This window comes from Sus scrofa, chromosome 3 (genome assembly GCF_054392235.1).
Source record: "Sus scrofa isolate SSC_HxYL_T2T_F1_AM1 chromosome 3, Sscrofa_HxYL_maternal_Yorkshire_Landrace_v2.0, whole genome shotgun sequence".
In the NCBI taxonomy this organism is placed as follows: Eukaryota; Metazoa; Chordata; class Mammalia; order Artiodactyla; family Suidae; genus Sus; species Sus scrofa.
The window spans coordinates 49,560,812-49,576,499 of NC_139385.1; the positions used below are offsets into that span (position 1 = coordinate 49,560,812).

The 15,688-nt window shown below is 57.5% G+C and overlaps 1 protein-coding gene across 1 annotated transcript; it reads right to left on the bottom strand.

Annotated features, from left to right (window-relative positions):
* Positions 1–11,542: 11,542 nt before the first annotated feature.
* LOC110258635 (uncharacterized) lies at positions 11,543–15,344 on the bottom strand. Its single transcript, XM_085016034.1, has one exon. It carries the CDS (start codon positions 15,075–15,077, stop codon positions 13,503–13,505), a length of 1,575 nt encoding a protein of 524 aa, XP_084872160.1. The 5' UTR covers positions 15,078–15,344; the 3' UTR covers positions 11,543–13,502.
* Between the last annotated feature and the right edge of the window lie 344 nt (positions 15,345–15,688).

The window sequence follows — 15,688 nt, forward strand, 5'->3', positions numbered from 1 at the left end:
CTGAGGTTTGTTCCCCGAGCCCAGTTTCCCTTTGCAGAATGCAGCTCCTACAAGCGCGTTTTGGGCCGTTTCGGAGCTAGGCCCTAGGTGGGGCCCTCCCGAGCTGGCTAGGGGTGGGTTGCTAGGGCCAGTGCACACAGGGCTTCTTCAGGCCACATCAGCCTTCTCCTCGAAGGAGAACACGTTTGGAGTTGGTTTCCAGCTGCGGAGACCACCAGCCAAGCAGCAGTGCCCACGGAGCCAGAGGCAGCCCAGCCCATCCTTGGCCCTATGAGGATCCTAGGCCTAGGTGAGAACTAGATAAGCGCTGGGATCCTGAGCCAAGCCGCATTGGGGCTGAGGTTTGTTCCCCGAGCCCAGTTTCCCTTTGCAGAATACAGCTCCTACAAGCGCGTTTTGGGCCGCTTCGGAGCTAGGCCCTAGGTGGGGCCCTCCCAAGCTGGCTATGGGTGGGTTGCTAGGGCCAGTGCACACAGTGCTTCATTAAGCCAATTCAGCCTTCTCCAGGAAGGAGAAGACGTTTGGAGTTGGTTTCCAGCTGCGGAGACCACCAGCCAAGCAGCAGTGCCCACGGAGCCAGAGGCAGCCCAGCCATTCCTTGGACCTAGTGGGAGCCGAGGTCTAGGTGAGAACTAGGCAAGCGCTGCGATCCTGAGCCAAGCCCCATTGGGGCTGAAGTTTGTTCCCCGAGCCCAGTTTCCCTTTGCAGAATGCAGCTCCTACAAGCGCGTTTTGGGTCGTTTCGGAGCAAGGCCCTAGGTGGGGCCCTCCAGAGCTGGCTATGGTTGGGTTGCTAGGGCCAGTGCACACAGGGCGTCTTCAGGCCACATCAGCCTTCTCCGCGAAGGAGAAGACGTTTGGAGTTGGCTTCCAGCTGCGGAGACCACCAGCCAAGCAGCAGTGCCCACGGAGCCACAGGCAGCCCAGCCCCTCCTTGGCCCTATGGGGAGCCGAGGTCTAGGTGAGAAGTAGGCAAGCGCTGGGATCCTGAGCCAAGCCGCATTGGGGCTGAGGTTTGTTCCACGAGCCCAGTTTCCCTGTGCAGAATGCAGTTCCAGCAAGCGCTTTTTGGGCCGCTTCGGAGCTAGGCCCTCGGTGGGGCCCTCCCTAGCTGGCTAGGGGTGGGTTGCTAGGGCCAGTGCACACAGGGCTTCTTTAGGCCAAATCCGCCTTCTGCGCGAAGGAGAAGACGTTTGGAGTTGGTTTCCAGCTGCGGAGACCACCAGCCAAGCAGCAGTGCCCCGGGAGCCAAGGACAGCCCAGCCCCTCCTTGGCCATATGGGGAGCCGAGGGCTAGGTGAGAACTAGGCAGGCGCTGGGATCCTGAGCCAAGCCGCATTGGGGCTGAGGTTTGTTCCCCGAGCCCAGTTTCCCTTTGCAGAATTCAGCTCCTACAAGCACGTTTTTGGCCGTTACCGAGCAAGGCCCTACCTGGGTCCCTCCCGAGCTGGCTAGGGGTGGGTTGCTAGGGCCAGTGCACACAGGGCTTCTTCAGGCCACATCAGCCTTCTCCGCGAAGGAGAAGACGTTTGGAGTTGGTTTCCAGCTGCGGAGACCACCAGCCAAGCAGCAGTGCCCACGGAGCCAGAGGCAGCCCAGACCCTCCTTGGCCCTATGGGGAGCCGAGGTCTAGGTGAGAAGTAGGCAAGCGCTGGGATCCTGAGCCAAGCCGCATTGGGGCTGAGGTTTGTTCCCCGAGCCCAGTTTCCCTTTGCAAAATGCAGTTCCTAGAAATGCGTTTTGGGCCGTTTCGGAGCAAGGCCCTCCCTGGGGCCCTCCCGAGCTGGCTAGGGGTGGGTTGCTAGGGCCAGTGCACACAGGGCTTCTTCAGGCCACATCAGCCTTCTCCGCGAAGGAGAACACGTTTGGAGTTGGTTTCCAGCTGCGGAGACCACCAGCCAAGCAGCAGTGCCCACGGAGCCAGAGGCAGCCCAGCCCATCCTTGGCCCTATGAGGATCCTAGGCCTAGGTGAGAACTAGATAAGCGCTGGGATCCTGAGCCAAGCCGCATTGGGGTTGAGGTTTGTTCCCCGAGCCCAGTTTCCCTTTGCAGAATGCAGCGCCTAGAAGCGCGTTTTGTGCCGTTTCGGAGCTAGGCCCTAGGTGGGGCCCTCCCGAGCTGGCTAGGGGTGGGTTGCTAGGGCCAGTGCACACAGGGCTTCTTCAGGCCACATCAGCCTTCTCCGCGAAGGAGAAGACGTTTGGAGTTGGTTTCCAGCTGCGGAGACCACCAGCCAAGCAGCAGTGCCCACGGACCCAGAGGCAGCCCAGCCATTCCTTGGACCTATGGGGAGCCGAGGTCTAGGTGAGAACTAGGCAAGCGCGGCGATCCTGAGCCAAGCCCCATTGGGGCCGAAGTTTGTTCCCCGAGCCCAGTTTCCCTTTGCAGAATGCAGGTCCAACACGCGCGTTTTGCGCTGCTTCAGAGCAAGGCACTCGGTGGGGCCATCCCGAGCTGGCTAGGAGTGGGTTGCTAGGGCCAGTGCACACAGGGCTTCTTCAGGGCACATCAGCCTTCTCCGCGAAGGAGAAGACGTTTGGAGTTGGTTTCCAGCTGCGGAGACCACCACCAAGCAGCACTGCCCACGGAGCCCGAAGCAGACCAGACCCTCCTTGGCCCTATGGGGAGCCGAGGCCTAGGTGAGAACTAGGCAAGCGCTGAGATGCTGAGGAAAGCCGCATTGGGGCTGAGGTTTGTTCCCCGAGCCCAGTTTCCCTTTGCAGAATGCATCTCCTAGAAGCTCGTGTTGTGCTGTTTCGAGATAGCCCCTTGGTGGATCTTTCCCTAGCTCTTGGCTAAGAGTGGGTTGATAGGGCCATTAAAAACTAGGCCTTTCTATGCAAAATCAGCCTTCTGGCGAAGGAGAAGACGTTTGGAGTTGGTTTCCAGCTGCGGAGACCACCAGCCAAGCAGCAGTGCCCCGGGAGCCAAAGACAGCCCAGCCCCTCCTTGGCCCTATGGGGAGCCGAGGGCTAGGTGAGAACTAGGCAGGCGCTGGGATCCTGAGCCAAGCCGCATTGGGGCTGAGGTTTGTTCCCCGAGCCCAGTTTCCCTTTGCAGAATGCAGCTCCTACAAGCGCGTTTTGGGCCGTTTCGGAGCTCGGCCCTACCTGGGGCCCTCCCGAGCTGGATCGGGGTGGGTTGCTAGGCCTAGTGCACACAGGGCTTCTTCAGGCCACATCAGCCTTCTCCGCGAAGGAGAAGACGTTTGGAGTTGGTTTCCAGCTGCGGAGACCACCAGCCAAGCAGCAGTGCCCACGGAGCCAGAGGCAGCCCAGCCCATCCTTGGCCCTATGAGGATCCTAGGCCTAGGTGAGAACTAGATAAGCGCTGGGATCCTGAGCCAAGCCGCATTGGGGTTGAGGTTTGTTCCCCGAGCCCAGTTTCCCTTTGCAGAATGCAGCGCCTAGCAGGGCGTTTTGTGCCGTTTCGGAGCTAGGCCCTAGGTGGGACCCTCCCGAGCTCGCTAGGGGTGGGTTGCTAGGCCCAGTGTACACATGGCTTCTTCAGGCCACATCAGCCTTCTCCGCGGAGGAGAAGACGTTTGGAGTTGGTTTCCAGCTGCGGAGACCACCAGCCAAGCAGCAGTGCCCACGGAGCCCGAGGCAGCCCAGACCGTCCTTGACCCTATGGGGAGCCGAGGGCTAGGTGAGAACTAGGCAAGCGCTTGGATCCTGAGCCAAGCCGCATTGGGGCTGAGGTTTGTTCCCCGAGCCCAGTTTCCCTTTGCAGAATGAATCTCTAGAAGCACGTGTTGTGCTGTTTCGAGATAGGCCCTTGGTTGGTCTTTCCCTAGCTCTAGGCTAAGAGTGGGTTGATAGGGCCATTAAAAACTAGGCCTTTCTATGCAAAATCAGCCTTCTGGCGAAGGAGAAGACTTTGGAGTTGGTTTCCAGCTGCGGAGACCACCAGCCAAGCAGCAGTGCCACGGGAGCCAAAGACAGCCAAGACCCTCCTTGGCCCTATGGGGAGCCGAGGGCCAGGTGAGAACTAGGCAGGCGCTGGGATCCTGAGCCCAGCCGCATTGGGGCTGAGGTTTGTTCCCCGAGCCCAGTTTCCCTTTGCAAAATGCAGTTCCTAGAAGCGCGTTTTGGGCCGTTTCGGAGCAAGGCCCTACCTGGGGCCCTCCCGAGCTGGCTAGGGGTGGGTTGCTAGGGCCAGTGCACACAGGGCTTCTTCAGGCCACATCAGCCTTCTCCGCGAAGGAGAACACGTTTGGAGTTGGTTTCCAGCTGCGGAGACCACCAGCCAAGCAGCAGTGCCCACGGAGCCAGAGGCAGCCCAGCCCATCCTTGGCCCTATGAGGATCCTAGGCCTAGGTGAGAACTAGATAAGCGCTGGGATCCTGAGCCAAGCCGCATTGGGGTAGAGGTTTGTTCCCCGAGCCCAGTTTCCCTTTGCAGAATGCAGCGCCTAGAAGCGCGTTTTGTGCCGTTTCGGAGCTAGGCCCTAGGTGGGCCCTCCCGAGCTGGCTAGGGGTGGGTTGCTAGGGCCAGTGCACACAGGGCTTCTTCAGGCCACATCAGCCTTCTCCGCGAAGGAGAAGACGTTTGGAGTTGGTTTCCAGCTGCGGAGACCACCAGCCAAGCAGCAGTGCCCACGGAGCCCGAGGCAGCCCAGACCGTCCTTGGCCCTATGGGGAGCCGAGGTCTAGGTGAGAACTAGGCAAGCGCTGGGATCCTGAGCCAAGCCGCATTGGGGCTGAGGTTTGTTCCCCGAGCCCAGTTTCCCTTTGCAGAATGCAGCTCCTACAAGCGCGTTTTGGGCCGTTTCGGAGCTAGGCCCTAGGTGGGGCCCTCCCGAGCTGGCTAGGGGTGGGTTGCTAGGGCAAGTGCACACAGGGCTTCTTCAGGCCACATCAGCCTTCTCCGCGAAGGAGAAGACGTTTGGAGTTGGTTTCCAGCTGCGGAGACCACCAGCCAAGCAGCAGTGCCCACGGAGCCCGAGGCAGCCCAGCCCCTCCTTGGCCCTATGGGGAGCCGAGGGCTAGGTGAGAACTAGGCAAGCGCTGGGATCCGGAGCCAAGCCGCATTGGGGCTGAGGTTTGTTCCCCGAGCCCAGTTTCCCTTTGCAGAATGCAGCTCCTACAAGCGCGTTTTGGGCCGCTTCGGAGCTAGGCCCTAGGTGGGGCCCTCCCAAGCTGGCTATGGGTGGGTTGCTAGGGCCAGTGCACACAGGGCTTCATTAAGCCAATTCAGCCTTCTCCAGGTAGGAGAAGACGTTTGGAGTTGGTTTCCAGCTGCGGAGACCACCAGCCAAGCAGCAGTGCCCCAGTAGCCAAAGACAGCCCAGACCCTCCTTGGCCCTATGGGGAGCCGAGGACTAGGTGAGAACTAGGCAGGCGCTGGAATCCTGAGCCAAGCCCCATTGGGGCTGAGGTTTGTTCCCCGAGCCCAGTTTCCCTTTGCAGAATGCAGCTCCTACAAGCGCGTTTTGGGCCGTTTCGGAGCCTGGCCCTAGTTGGGGCCCTCCCGAGCCTGCTAGGGGTGGGTTGCTACGGCCAGAGCACACAGGGCTTCTTTAGGCAAAATCCGCCTTCTCCGCGAAGGAGAAGATGTTTGGAGTTGGTTTCCAGCTGCGGAGACCACCAGCCAAGCAGCAGTGCCCCGGGAGCCAAAGACAGCCCAGCCCCTCCTTGGCCCTAAGGGGAGCCGAGGGCTAGGTGAGAACTAGGCAGGCGCTGGACTCCTGAGCCAAGCCCCATTGGGGCTGAGGTTTGTTCCCCGAGCCCAGTTTCCCTTTGCAGAATGCAGCTCCTACAAGCGCGTTTTGGGCCGTTTCGTAGCTCGGCCCTACCTGGGGCCCTCCCGAGCTGGCTAGGGGTGGGTTGCTAGGCCTAGTGCACACAGGGCTTCTTCAGGCCACATCAACCTTCTCCGCGAAGGAGAAGACGTTTGGAGTTGGTTTCCAGCTGCGGAGACCACCAGCCAAGCAGCAGTGCCCACGGAGCCAGAGGCAGCCCAGCCCATCCTTGGCCCTATGAGGATCCTAGGCCTAGGTGAGAACTAGATAAGCGCTGGGAATCTGAGCCAAGCCGCATTGGGGCTGAGGTTTGTTCCCCGAGCCCAGTTTCCCTTTGCAGAATGCAGCGCCTAGCAGGGCGTTTTGTGCCGTTTCGGAGCTAGGCCCTAGGTGGGGCCCTCCCGAGCTGGCTAGGGGTGGGTTGCTAGGGCCAGTGCACACAGGGCTTCTTCAGGCCACATCAGCCTTCTGCGCGAAGGAGAAGACGTTTGGAGTTGGTTTCCAGCTGCGGAGACCACCAGCCAAGCAGCAGTGCCCCGGGAGCCAAAGACAGCCCAGCCCCTCCTTGGCACTATGGGGAGCCGAGGGCTAGGTGAGAACTAGGCAAGCGCTGGGATCCTGAGCCAAGCCGCATTGGGGCTGAGGTTTGTTCCCCGAGCCCAGTTTCCCTTTGCAGAATGCAGCTCCTACAAGCGCGTTTTGGGCCGTTTCGGAGCTAGGCCCTAGGTGGGGCCCTCCCGAGCTGGCTAGGGGTGGGTTGCTAGGGCCAGTGCACACAGGGCTTCTTCAGGCCACATCAGCCTTCTCCGCGAAGGAGAAGACGTTTGGAGTTGGTTTCCAGCTGCGGAGACCACCAGCCAAGCAGCAGTGCCCACGGAGCCCGAGGCAGCCCAGCCCCTCCTTGGCCCTATGGGGAGCCGAGGGCTAGGTGAGAACTAGGCAGGCGCTGGGATCCTGAGCCAAGCCGCATTGGGGCTGAGGTTTGTTCCCCGAGCCCAGTTTCCCTTTGCAGAATGCAGGTCCTACAAGCGCGTTTTGGGTCGTTTCGGAGCAAGGCCCTAGGTGGGGCCCTCCCGAGCTGGCTAGGGGTGGGTTGCTAGGGCCAGTGCACACAGGGCTTCATCAGGCCACATCAGCCTTCTCCGCGAAGGAGAAGACGTTTGGAGTTGGTTTCCAGCTGCGGAGACCACCAGCCAAGCAGCAGTGCCCACGGAGCCAGAGGCAGCCCAGACCCTCCTTGGCCCTATGGGGAGCCGAGGTCTAGGTGAGAAGTAGGCAAGCGCTGGGATCCTGAGCCAAGCCGCATTGGGGCTGAGGTTTTTTCCCCGAGCCCATTTTCCCTTTGCAGAATGAATCTCTAGAAGCACGTGTTGTGCTGTTTCGAGATAGGCCCTTGGTTGGTCTTTCCCTAGCTCTAGGCTAAGAGTGGGTTGATAGGGCCATTAAAAACTAGGCCTTTCTATGCAAAATCAGCCTTCTGGCCAAGGAGAAGACGTTTGGAGTTGGTTTCCAGTTGCGGAGACCACCAGCCAAGCAGCAGTGCCCCGGGAGCCAAAGACAGCCAAGACCCTCCTTGGCCCTATGGGGAGCCGAGGGCCAGGTGAGAACTAGGCAGGCGCTGGGATCCTGAGCCAAGCCGCATTGGGTCTGAGGTTTGTTCCCCGAGCCCAGTTTCCCTTTGCAGAATGCAGCTCCAACAAGCGAGTTTTGGGCCGTTTCGGAGCTAGGCCCTAGGTGGGGCCCTCCCGAGCTGGCTAGGGGTGGGTTGCTAGGGCCAGTGCACACAGGGCTTCATCAGGCCACATCAGCCTTCTCCGCGAAGGAGAAGACTTTTGGAGTTGGTTTCCACTTGCGGAGATCACCAGCCAAGCAGCAGTGCCCACGGAGCCCGAGGCAGCCCAGCCCCTCCTTGGCCCTAAGGGGAGTCGAGGCCTAGGTGAGAACTAGGCAAGCGCTACGATCCTGAGCCCAGCCGCATTGGGGCTGAGGTTTGTTCCCCGAGCCCAGTTTCCCTTTGGAAAATGCAGTTCCTAGAAGCGCGTTTTGGGCCGTTTCGGAGCAAGGCCCTACCTGGGGCCCTCCCGAGCTGGCTAGGGGTGGGTTGCTAGGGCCAGTGCACACAGGGCTTCTTTAGGTCACATCAGCCTTCTCCGCAAAGGAGAACACGTTTGGAGTTGGTTTCCAGCTGCGGAGACCACCAGCCAAGCAGCAGTGCCCACGGAGCCAGAGGCAGCCCAGCCCATCCTTGGCCCTATGAGGATCCTAGGCCTAGGTGAGAACTAGATAAGCGCTGGGATCCTGAGCCAAGCCGCATTGGGGTTGAGGTTTGTTCCCCGAGCCCAGTTTCCCTTTGCAGAATGCAGCTCCTATAAGCGCGTTTTGTGCCGTTTCGGAGCTAGGCCCTAGGTGGGGCCCTCCCGAGCTGGCTAGGGGTGGGTTGCTAGGGCCAGGGCACACAGGGCTTCTTCAGGCCACATCAGCCTTCTCCGCGAAGGAGAAGACGTTTGGAGTTGGTTTCCAGCTGCGGAGACCACCAGCCAAGCAGCAGTGCCCACGGAGCCAGAGGCAGCCCAGACCCTCCTTGGCCCTATGGGGAGCCGAGGGCTAGGTGAGAACTAGGCAAGCGCTGGGATCCGGAGCCAAGCCGCATTGGGGCTGAGGTTTGTTCCCCGAGCCCAGTTTCCCTTTGCAGAATGCAGCTCCTACAAGCGCGTTTTGAGCCGTTTCGGAGCAAGGCCCTAGGTGGGGCCCTCCCAAGCTGGCTATGGGTGGGTTGCTAGGGCCAGTGCACACAGGGCTTCATTAAGCCAATTCAGCCTTCTCCAGGAAGGAGAAGACGTTTGGACTTGGTTTCCAGCTGCGGAGACCACCAGCCAAGCAGCAGTGCCCACGGAGCCAGAGGCAGCCCAGCCATTCCTTGGACCTATGGGGAGCCGAGGTCTAGGTGAGAACTAGGCAAGCGCTGGGATCCTGAGCCAAGCCGCATTGGGGCTGAAGTTTGTTCCCCGAGCCCAGTTTCCCTTTGCAGAATGCAGGCCCAACACGAGCGTTTTGGGCCGCTTCGGAGCAAGGCCCTCGGTGGGGCCCTCCCGAGCTGGCTAGGGGTGGGTTGCTAGGCCCATTGCACACAGGGCTTCTTCAGGGCACATCAGCCTTCTCCGCGAAGGAGAAGACGTTTGGAGTTGGTTTCCAGCTGCGGAGACCACCACCAAGCAGCAGTGCCCACGGAGCCCGAGGCAGCCCAGACCCTCCTTGGCCCTATGGGGAGCCGAGGCCTAGGTGAGAACTAGGCAAGCGCTGAGATGCTGAGGAAAGCCGCATTGGGGCTGAGGTTTGTTCCCCGAGCCCAGTTTCCCTTTGCAGAATGCAGCGCCTAGAAGCTCGTGTTGTGCTGTTTCGAGATAGCCCCTTGGTGGGTCTTTCCCTAGCTCTAGGCTAAGAGTGGGTTGATAGGGCCATTAAAAACTAGGCCTTTCTATGCAAAATCAGCCTTCTGGCGAAGGAGAAGACGTTTGGAGTTGATTACCAGCTGCGGAGACCACCAGCCAAGCAGCAGTGCCCTGGGAGCCAAAGACAGCCCAGCCCCTCCTTGGCCCTATGGGGAGCCGAGGGCTAGGTGAGAACTAGGCAGGCGCTGGGATCCTGAGCCAAGCCGCATTGGGGCTGAGGTTTGTTCCCCGAGCCCAGTTTCCCTTTGCAGAATGCAGCTCCTACAAGCGCGTTTTGGGCCGTTTCGGAGCTCGGCCCTACCTGGGGCCCTCCCGAGCTGGATCGGGGTGGGTTGCTAGGCCTAGTGCACACAGGGCTTCTTCAGGCCACATCAGCCTTCTCCGCGAAGGAGAAGACGTTTGGAGTTGGTTTCCAGCTGCGGAGACCACCAGCCAAGCAGCAGTGCCCACGGAGCCCGAGGCAGCCCAGCCCATCCTTGGCCCTATGAGGATCCTAGGCCTAGGTGAGAACTAGATAAGCGCTGGGATCCTGAGCCAAGCCGCATTGGGGCTGAGGTTTGTTCCCCGAGCCCAGTTTCCCTTTGCAGAATGCATCTCCTAGAAGCTCGTGTTGTGCAGTTTTGAGATAGCCCCTTGGTGGGTCTTTCCCTAGCTCTAGGCTAAGAGTGGGTTGATAGGGCCATTAAAACTAGGCCTTTCTATGCAAAATCAGCCTTCTGGCGAAGGAGAAGACGTTTGGAGTTGGTTTCCAGCTGAGGAGACCACCAGCCAAGCAGCAGTGCCCCGGGAGCCAAAGACAGCCAAGACCCTCCTTGGCCCTATGGGGAGCCGAGGTCTAGGTGAGAACTAGGCAGGCACTGGGATCCTGAGCCAAGCCGCATTGGGGCTGAAGTTTGTTCCCCGAGCCCAGTTTCCCTGTGCAGAATGCAGTTCCAACAAGAACGTTTTGGGTCGCTTCGGAGCTAGGCCCTCGGTGGGACCCTCCCGAGCTGGCTAGGAGTGGGTTGCTAGGGCCAGTGCACACAGGGCTTCTTTAGGCCAAATCCGCCTTCTCCGCGAAGGAGAAGACGTTTGGAGTTGGTTTCCAGCTGCGGAGACCACCAGCCAAGCAGCAGTGCCCATGGAGCCCGAGGCAGCCCAGCCCCTCCTTGGCCCTATGGGGAGCCGAGGGCTAGGTGAGAACTAGGCAAGCGCTGCGATCCTGAGCCAAGCCGCATTGGGGCTGAGGTTTGTTCCCCGAGCCCAGTTTCCCTTTGCAGAATGCAGCTCCTACAAGCGCGTTTTGGGCCGTTTCGGAGCTAGGCCCTAGGTGAGTCCCTCCCGAGCTGGCTAGGGTTGGGTTGCTACGGCCACTGCACACAGGGCTTCTTCAGGCCATGAAAGGTCAGTCGAGTTAAAATCCCTCTCGTCCTGACTCGGAAGAGGCGACACCCCAAATCACTCAGGAGAAGCGGTCTTGATGCAAACAGCAAGAGGATTTTTATTCCGAGCGCGCTGGGGCCCACAGTCGTACGCCACGCAGGGGTAGAGGACTGCGGCCCCGAGTGTGGAGTCGGGACAGCTTTTATGGGGTTCATAACAAAGCCCGCGCTTTTACAAACTAATCATTTTAAAATATCGCAAACCAGTCAATTCAAAACTTCGAGAGCCCGCGCTTTGTGGACCAATTAATTTTAAGTTGTTCTGGAGTTACATGTTTGTGCCTGTCTCTGGGTGGGGGAGACATATTGTCACCAAGATATATTTATCAGGATTTTCAACATTTTGTGGCACGCCCGATCTTACTGGGGTCGGTTAGGCGATTGACTTCTCCTCTTTTTATCTTATGCAAGCAGGTTTACAGAAGCCAAACAAGCAGTTAGGAGCAGTTTCAAGAAGTTTCAAGCATAGAGGCACATACTCAGGGGCCTGTTTTTCCCCTTCCACAAAGTTTTGTACAGAGCAGAAAGCAAGCCCTAAAACAGCAAAAAGTATGATCTTTTACCTATAGGGAACAGGGTCTGGAATTCGAGGGCATTTAGAGCTTCTTATTAACTTCCTGGGTTCTGGGAGAGTCAGGTTGCATTTTCATCCTTTCATTCCCCACTTCTTCTCTTGTTAATAGTTCTAATCTTAGAACTAGGAAGGCCAAAGGTCAGTTTCTCCTTAGCTTGGAAGGCCTTGGTACTGCTGTCTAAGTACCATGATCCGAACTGCACTCACTTGTTCTCTAACAAAGGCAACAAACCGATTAATTAAGCAAGGCCCAACTGTAAGCAACAGGAGCAGTATTACTAGGGGTCCTGTTAGAGCAGAAAGCAGGGTGGTCACCCATGGGGATTTGTTGAACCATCCCTCAAACCATCCTTGGCCAGCCTCTTACCTTCCACCACATAGCTGCTTCCGTCAGTGAACCAGGTTAGCACTTCTCCAGTCAGCGGTATGTCTGTAAGGTCCTTGCGGACCCCAGTCTCCTCAATCAATAGTTGATGGCAATCATGAGTCACTGGTTCATCAGTCTCTTCAGGCAGAAGAGTGGCAGGGTTGAGAGCGGCTGGTGGAGCGAACATGACCCTCTCTGTGAGAAGCAGGCTTTGATAGTGGGTCATGCGGGCGTTGGTCATCCATCGGTCTGGGGGCTGCCGAACGATGTTCTCCAACGCATGTGGGGCTATTACAGTTATATTCTGTCCCAAAGTCAATTTGTCAGCGTCCTTGACCAGTATGGCCACAGCTGCGATAGCCTTCAGGCATACGGGCCAACCACTGGCTACAGGATCGAGCTTCTTTGACAGGTAGGCAACAGGTCTCCTCCATGGTCCTAGGGTTTGGGTTAAAACTCCCCGGGCTACTCCCTTAGGCTCATCCACATAAAGGGTAAAGGGTTTAGTCACGTCAGGGAGGGCCAGAGCAGGTGCGCTCAGCAGGGCCTTTTTGATAGCATCAAATGCCTTCTGGTGCTCAGGAGCCCAGGAGAATTCCCCTTTTTCTTTGGTTAGTGGGTAGAGTGGGGCTGCTAAGGTCGCAAACCCCGGGATCCACAGTCTGCAAAATCCAGCTGTCCCCAAAAACTCTCTCACTTGTTTGGCTGTGGTTGGGGCCGGTATCTGGACTACAGTTCTCTTCCGTGCCTCCGTCAGCCATCGCTGCCCGCCCCGCAAACTGTACCCCAAGTATGTTACCTCTCTCCTGCAAATCTGGGCCTTCTTAGCGGAGGCTCTGTAGCCTAGGTCAGACAATTCCAGCAGTAGTGCCTTCGTACCTTCTAAGCAGTCCTGTTTGGTGGCTCCCGCCAGAAGCAGGTCATCCACGTACTGGAGGAGGGTCACCTGGGGGTGTTGGATCCTGAAGTTGGCCAGGTCTCTGTGTAGGGCTTCGTCAAAGATGGTCGGGGAGTTTTTGAACCCTTGGGGCAGTCGAGTCCAAGTGAGCTGCCCGGTTCTTCCCGCACCTGGATCTCTCCATTCGAAGGCAAAAAGTGGTTGGCTAGTGGGATGTAGTCTCAGGCAGAAGAAGGCATCCTTTAAGTCCAATACTGTATACCAGCTCCGTTGGGGTGGGAGAGCACACAAGAGGTTATAAGGGTTCGGGACTGTTGGGTGTATATCCTGCACCCGTTTATTGACCTCTCTCAAGTCCTGTACTGGTCGATAGTCATTAGTCCCAGGCTTTCTAACCGGTAGCAGGGGAGTATTCCAGGGAGATTGGACAGGAACTAGGATGCCCTGTTGGATTAATCTTTGAACATGCGGCCGAATTCCTTCTCGAGCTTCTTTACTCAAGGGGTACTGTCTGACTGACACTGGTGTAGCACTGGCCTTCAGTTGAATAACCTGTGGGGGAACTTGCTTTGCCAAACCCATCCCTGCGGTTTCTGCCCAGGCTTGGGGAAACTGTTCCATCCAGAATTGTATATTTTGATCAGGCTTTACTAGGGGAGAATATAGTCGATATTCGTCATCTAATTGGAGGGTCAACACAGTGATAGGTTTGTTATTTGCAGACACTTCTGGTTTCCCTTGTTCAAAAGAAATTTGTGCTCCCATCTTGGTCAGTAAGTCTCTACCTAAGAGGGGTGCTGGGCACTCAGGTATGACCAGAAACGAGTGGGTTACCCGTCCCACTCCCAAGTCAACTGTTCTTCGGGTAGTCCATGGATACTGTTGTTGCCCTGTGGCACCCATCACCCAGGATTTTTTATCTTTTAGTTTTCCTAATGGCTGTAGTAGCACTGAATGTTTCGCTCCGGTATCAACCAGAAACTCAACTGGTTGCCCCTCCACCTTTAAAGTTACCCTGGGCTCGGGGAGGGGGTCCGAACCCCGTCTTCCCTAGTCTTTATCTTCTTCCAGAGCTAAGACCTTCAGTCCTTTGTTTCCCTTCTTGGGGCAGTCCCTTGCCCAGTGTCCTTTTTCTTTACAATATGCACATTGGTCCTTGTCGAGTGGGGTCCTATTGCCCAGGTTCCCTGACTGTCTAGGGCCTGACCTAATTTTCCTAAAATCTCTCTCTCTTTCCCTATTGCTTTTCCCTTCAACCACTGCAGCCAAGATCTTAGTCAAATTCTTCTCTTGCCGTTTATTACGTCTTTCCTCCCTTTCCTCTCTTTCTCTCTCTTTTCTCTGTTCCCTTTCTTCTTCTGTCTCCCTTTTGTAATACACTTTCTCTGCCTCCTTCACTAGATCACGTAACTCAGCCTCCTGTAACCCTTCCAGTCTCTGAAGCTTCTTTCTGATATCCAGGGCTGACTGTCCTATGAAGGCCAGGGCCACTGAGGCTTTCTGGGCCTCCGAGGTAGGATCAAAAGGGGTGAACCGCCTGAAGGCTTCCATGAGCCTCTCAAGAAAAACTGAGGGAGGTTCATTCGGTCCCTGCATCACCTCTCTTACCTTAGCCAAGTTAGTGGGCCGTCTTGAGGCGCCCCGGAGACCCGCCACCAGAGCCTGGCGATAGATTTTCAAGCTCTCCCTACCTTCAGCCGTGTTGTAGTCCCAACCGGGGCAAGTCAAGGGAAATCCCATGTCAATCTCATTTTGCAACTGCGTGGGTCGCCCGTCGGCCCCAGGAACATTTTTTCTAGCCTCTAACAGAATTCTCTCTCGCTCCTCGGTTGTGAAGAGTGTCTGCAGCAGCTGTTGACAATCATCCCAAGTAGGCTGGTGAGAGAACATAAGGGACTCCACCAACCCCGTGAGGCGTTGGGGATCCTCCGAGAAAGGGGGATGGTTAGTTTTCCAATTATAGAGATCTGCAGAAGAAAAGGGCCAATACTGGAGGGGCTGCAATTGGCCCCCCGGTATGGGAGGGCCGTACGTGCGCAGCGGTAATGTCGCGATCTCGTCTGTCCGCTCCGGGGTGGCGCCCCTCCGGCTCCGAGTCCCTGCAGCAGGTCCCTCCACCGCCGGAGCTCCAGGAGGGGCAGAGGGTCCCCTCGCAGCACCCTGTGCCGGATAAGGGGGTGGGGGAACAGATTGGGGTTCCGGCCAAGCCGGCGGCTCCTCAATCTCGGGGTAGATATGAGGAGAGGGCTTGACTTTTTCAGCCGAGTGTTTGTTTTTCTCTCCAAGAGCCAGAATTCGGGGACCTGGCTTTCTTGGCTTATTCAGCCATGGTTTAACCCATGGCGGAGGATCCTCTGCCAAATCTTGCCACGTAAGGATATAGGGCTCCTGATCGGGATGAGAGCCGGGTCCAGTCTGAAAAATAATTGCTTTAACAGCCAGGATAATCTCAGAATTAAAGGTCCCCTCTGATGGCCATCCAACATCGAATGTCAGCCATTCAGAGACACAGAAAGTCTGCCAAGGTCCCTTCTTAACCTGAACTGACAAATTATGAGCCCTGGATTTAACTTCAGTCCAATGGTCGAGAGTCAAACTAAGAGGGGTCGTCACCGTCTGTCCCATATTAAAACTGTAGACAAGGACGCACAAGACAAAGACACACAAAACAGAAACCAACAGATCCAGACACACGCGACCCGTCCGCGTCTTCCACAAGCAGGCAAAAGAGTCGGACGGCCGCGGAGGGGGAAGCTTTCGCTTCAACAACAGAACTCGGTCCTCTGACCGACAGAAGGAGACCACCAGGCGTCCCTGGCTCTCCCCACCTCCCGGGGCGTCCCCCAGGGTGGCAGCCTGTGATCCTCCTAGCACGTCTGCTGATCACAGTCCCCCAGTCCTTACGGTCTGAGAGGACAGCTGCAAACCGAAAGCGCGCATCACCGAAAACAGACACTCAGAACAGAGACGCCAGCCGACACACACACTCACACGTTCCAAAGGGGATCCCTTTACCTCCAAGTTGGTTCTCGGGTGTGAGGGGTAGTCGCGGGTTTCCCGGCCAACGCACCAAACTGAAAGGTCAGTCGAGTTAAAATCCCTCTCGTCCTGACTCGGAAGAGGCGACACCCCAAATCACTCAGGAGAAGCGGTCTTGATGCAAACAGCAAGAGGATTTTTATTCCGAGCGCGCTGGGCCCACAGTCGTACGCCACGCAGGGGTAGAGGACTGCGGC

Excerpts from the sequence above, each read along its gene's own strand:
- LOC110258635 (XM_085016034.1), bottom strand. The coding sequence starts at position 15,077 with ATGGGACAGACGGTGACGACCCCTCTTAGTTTGACTCTCGACCATTGG.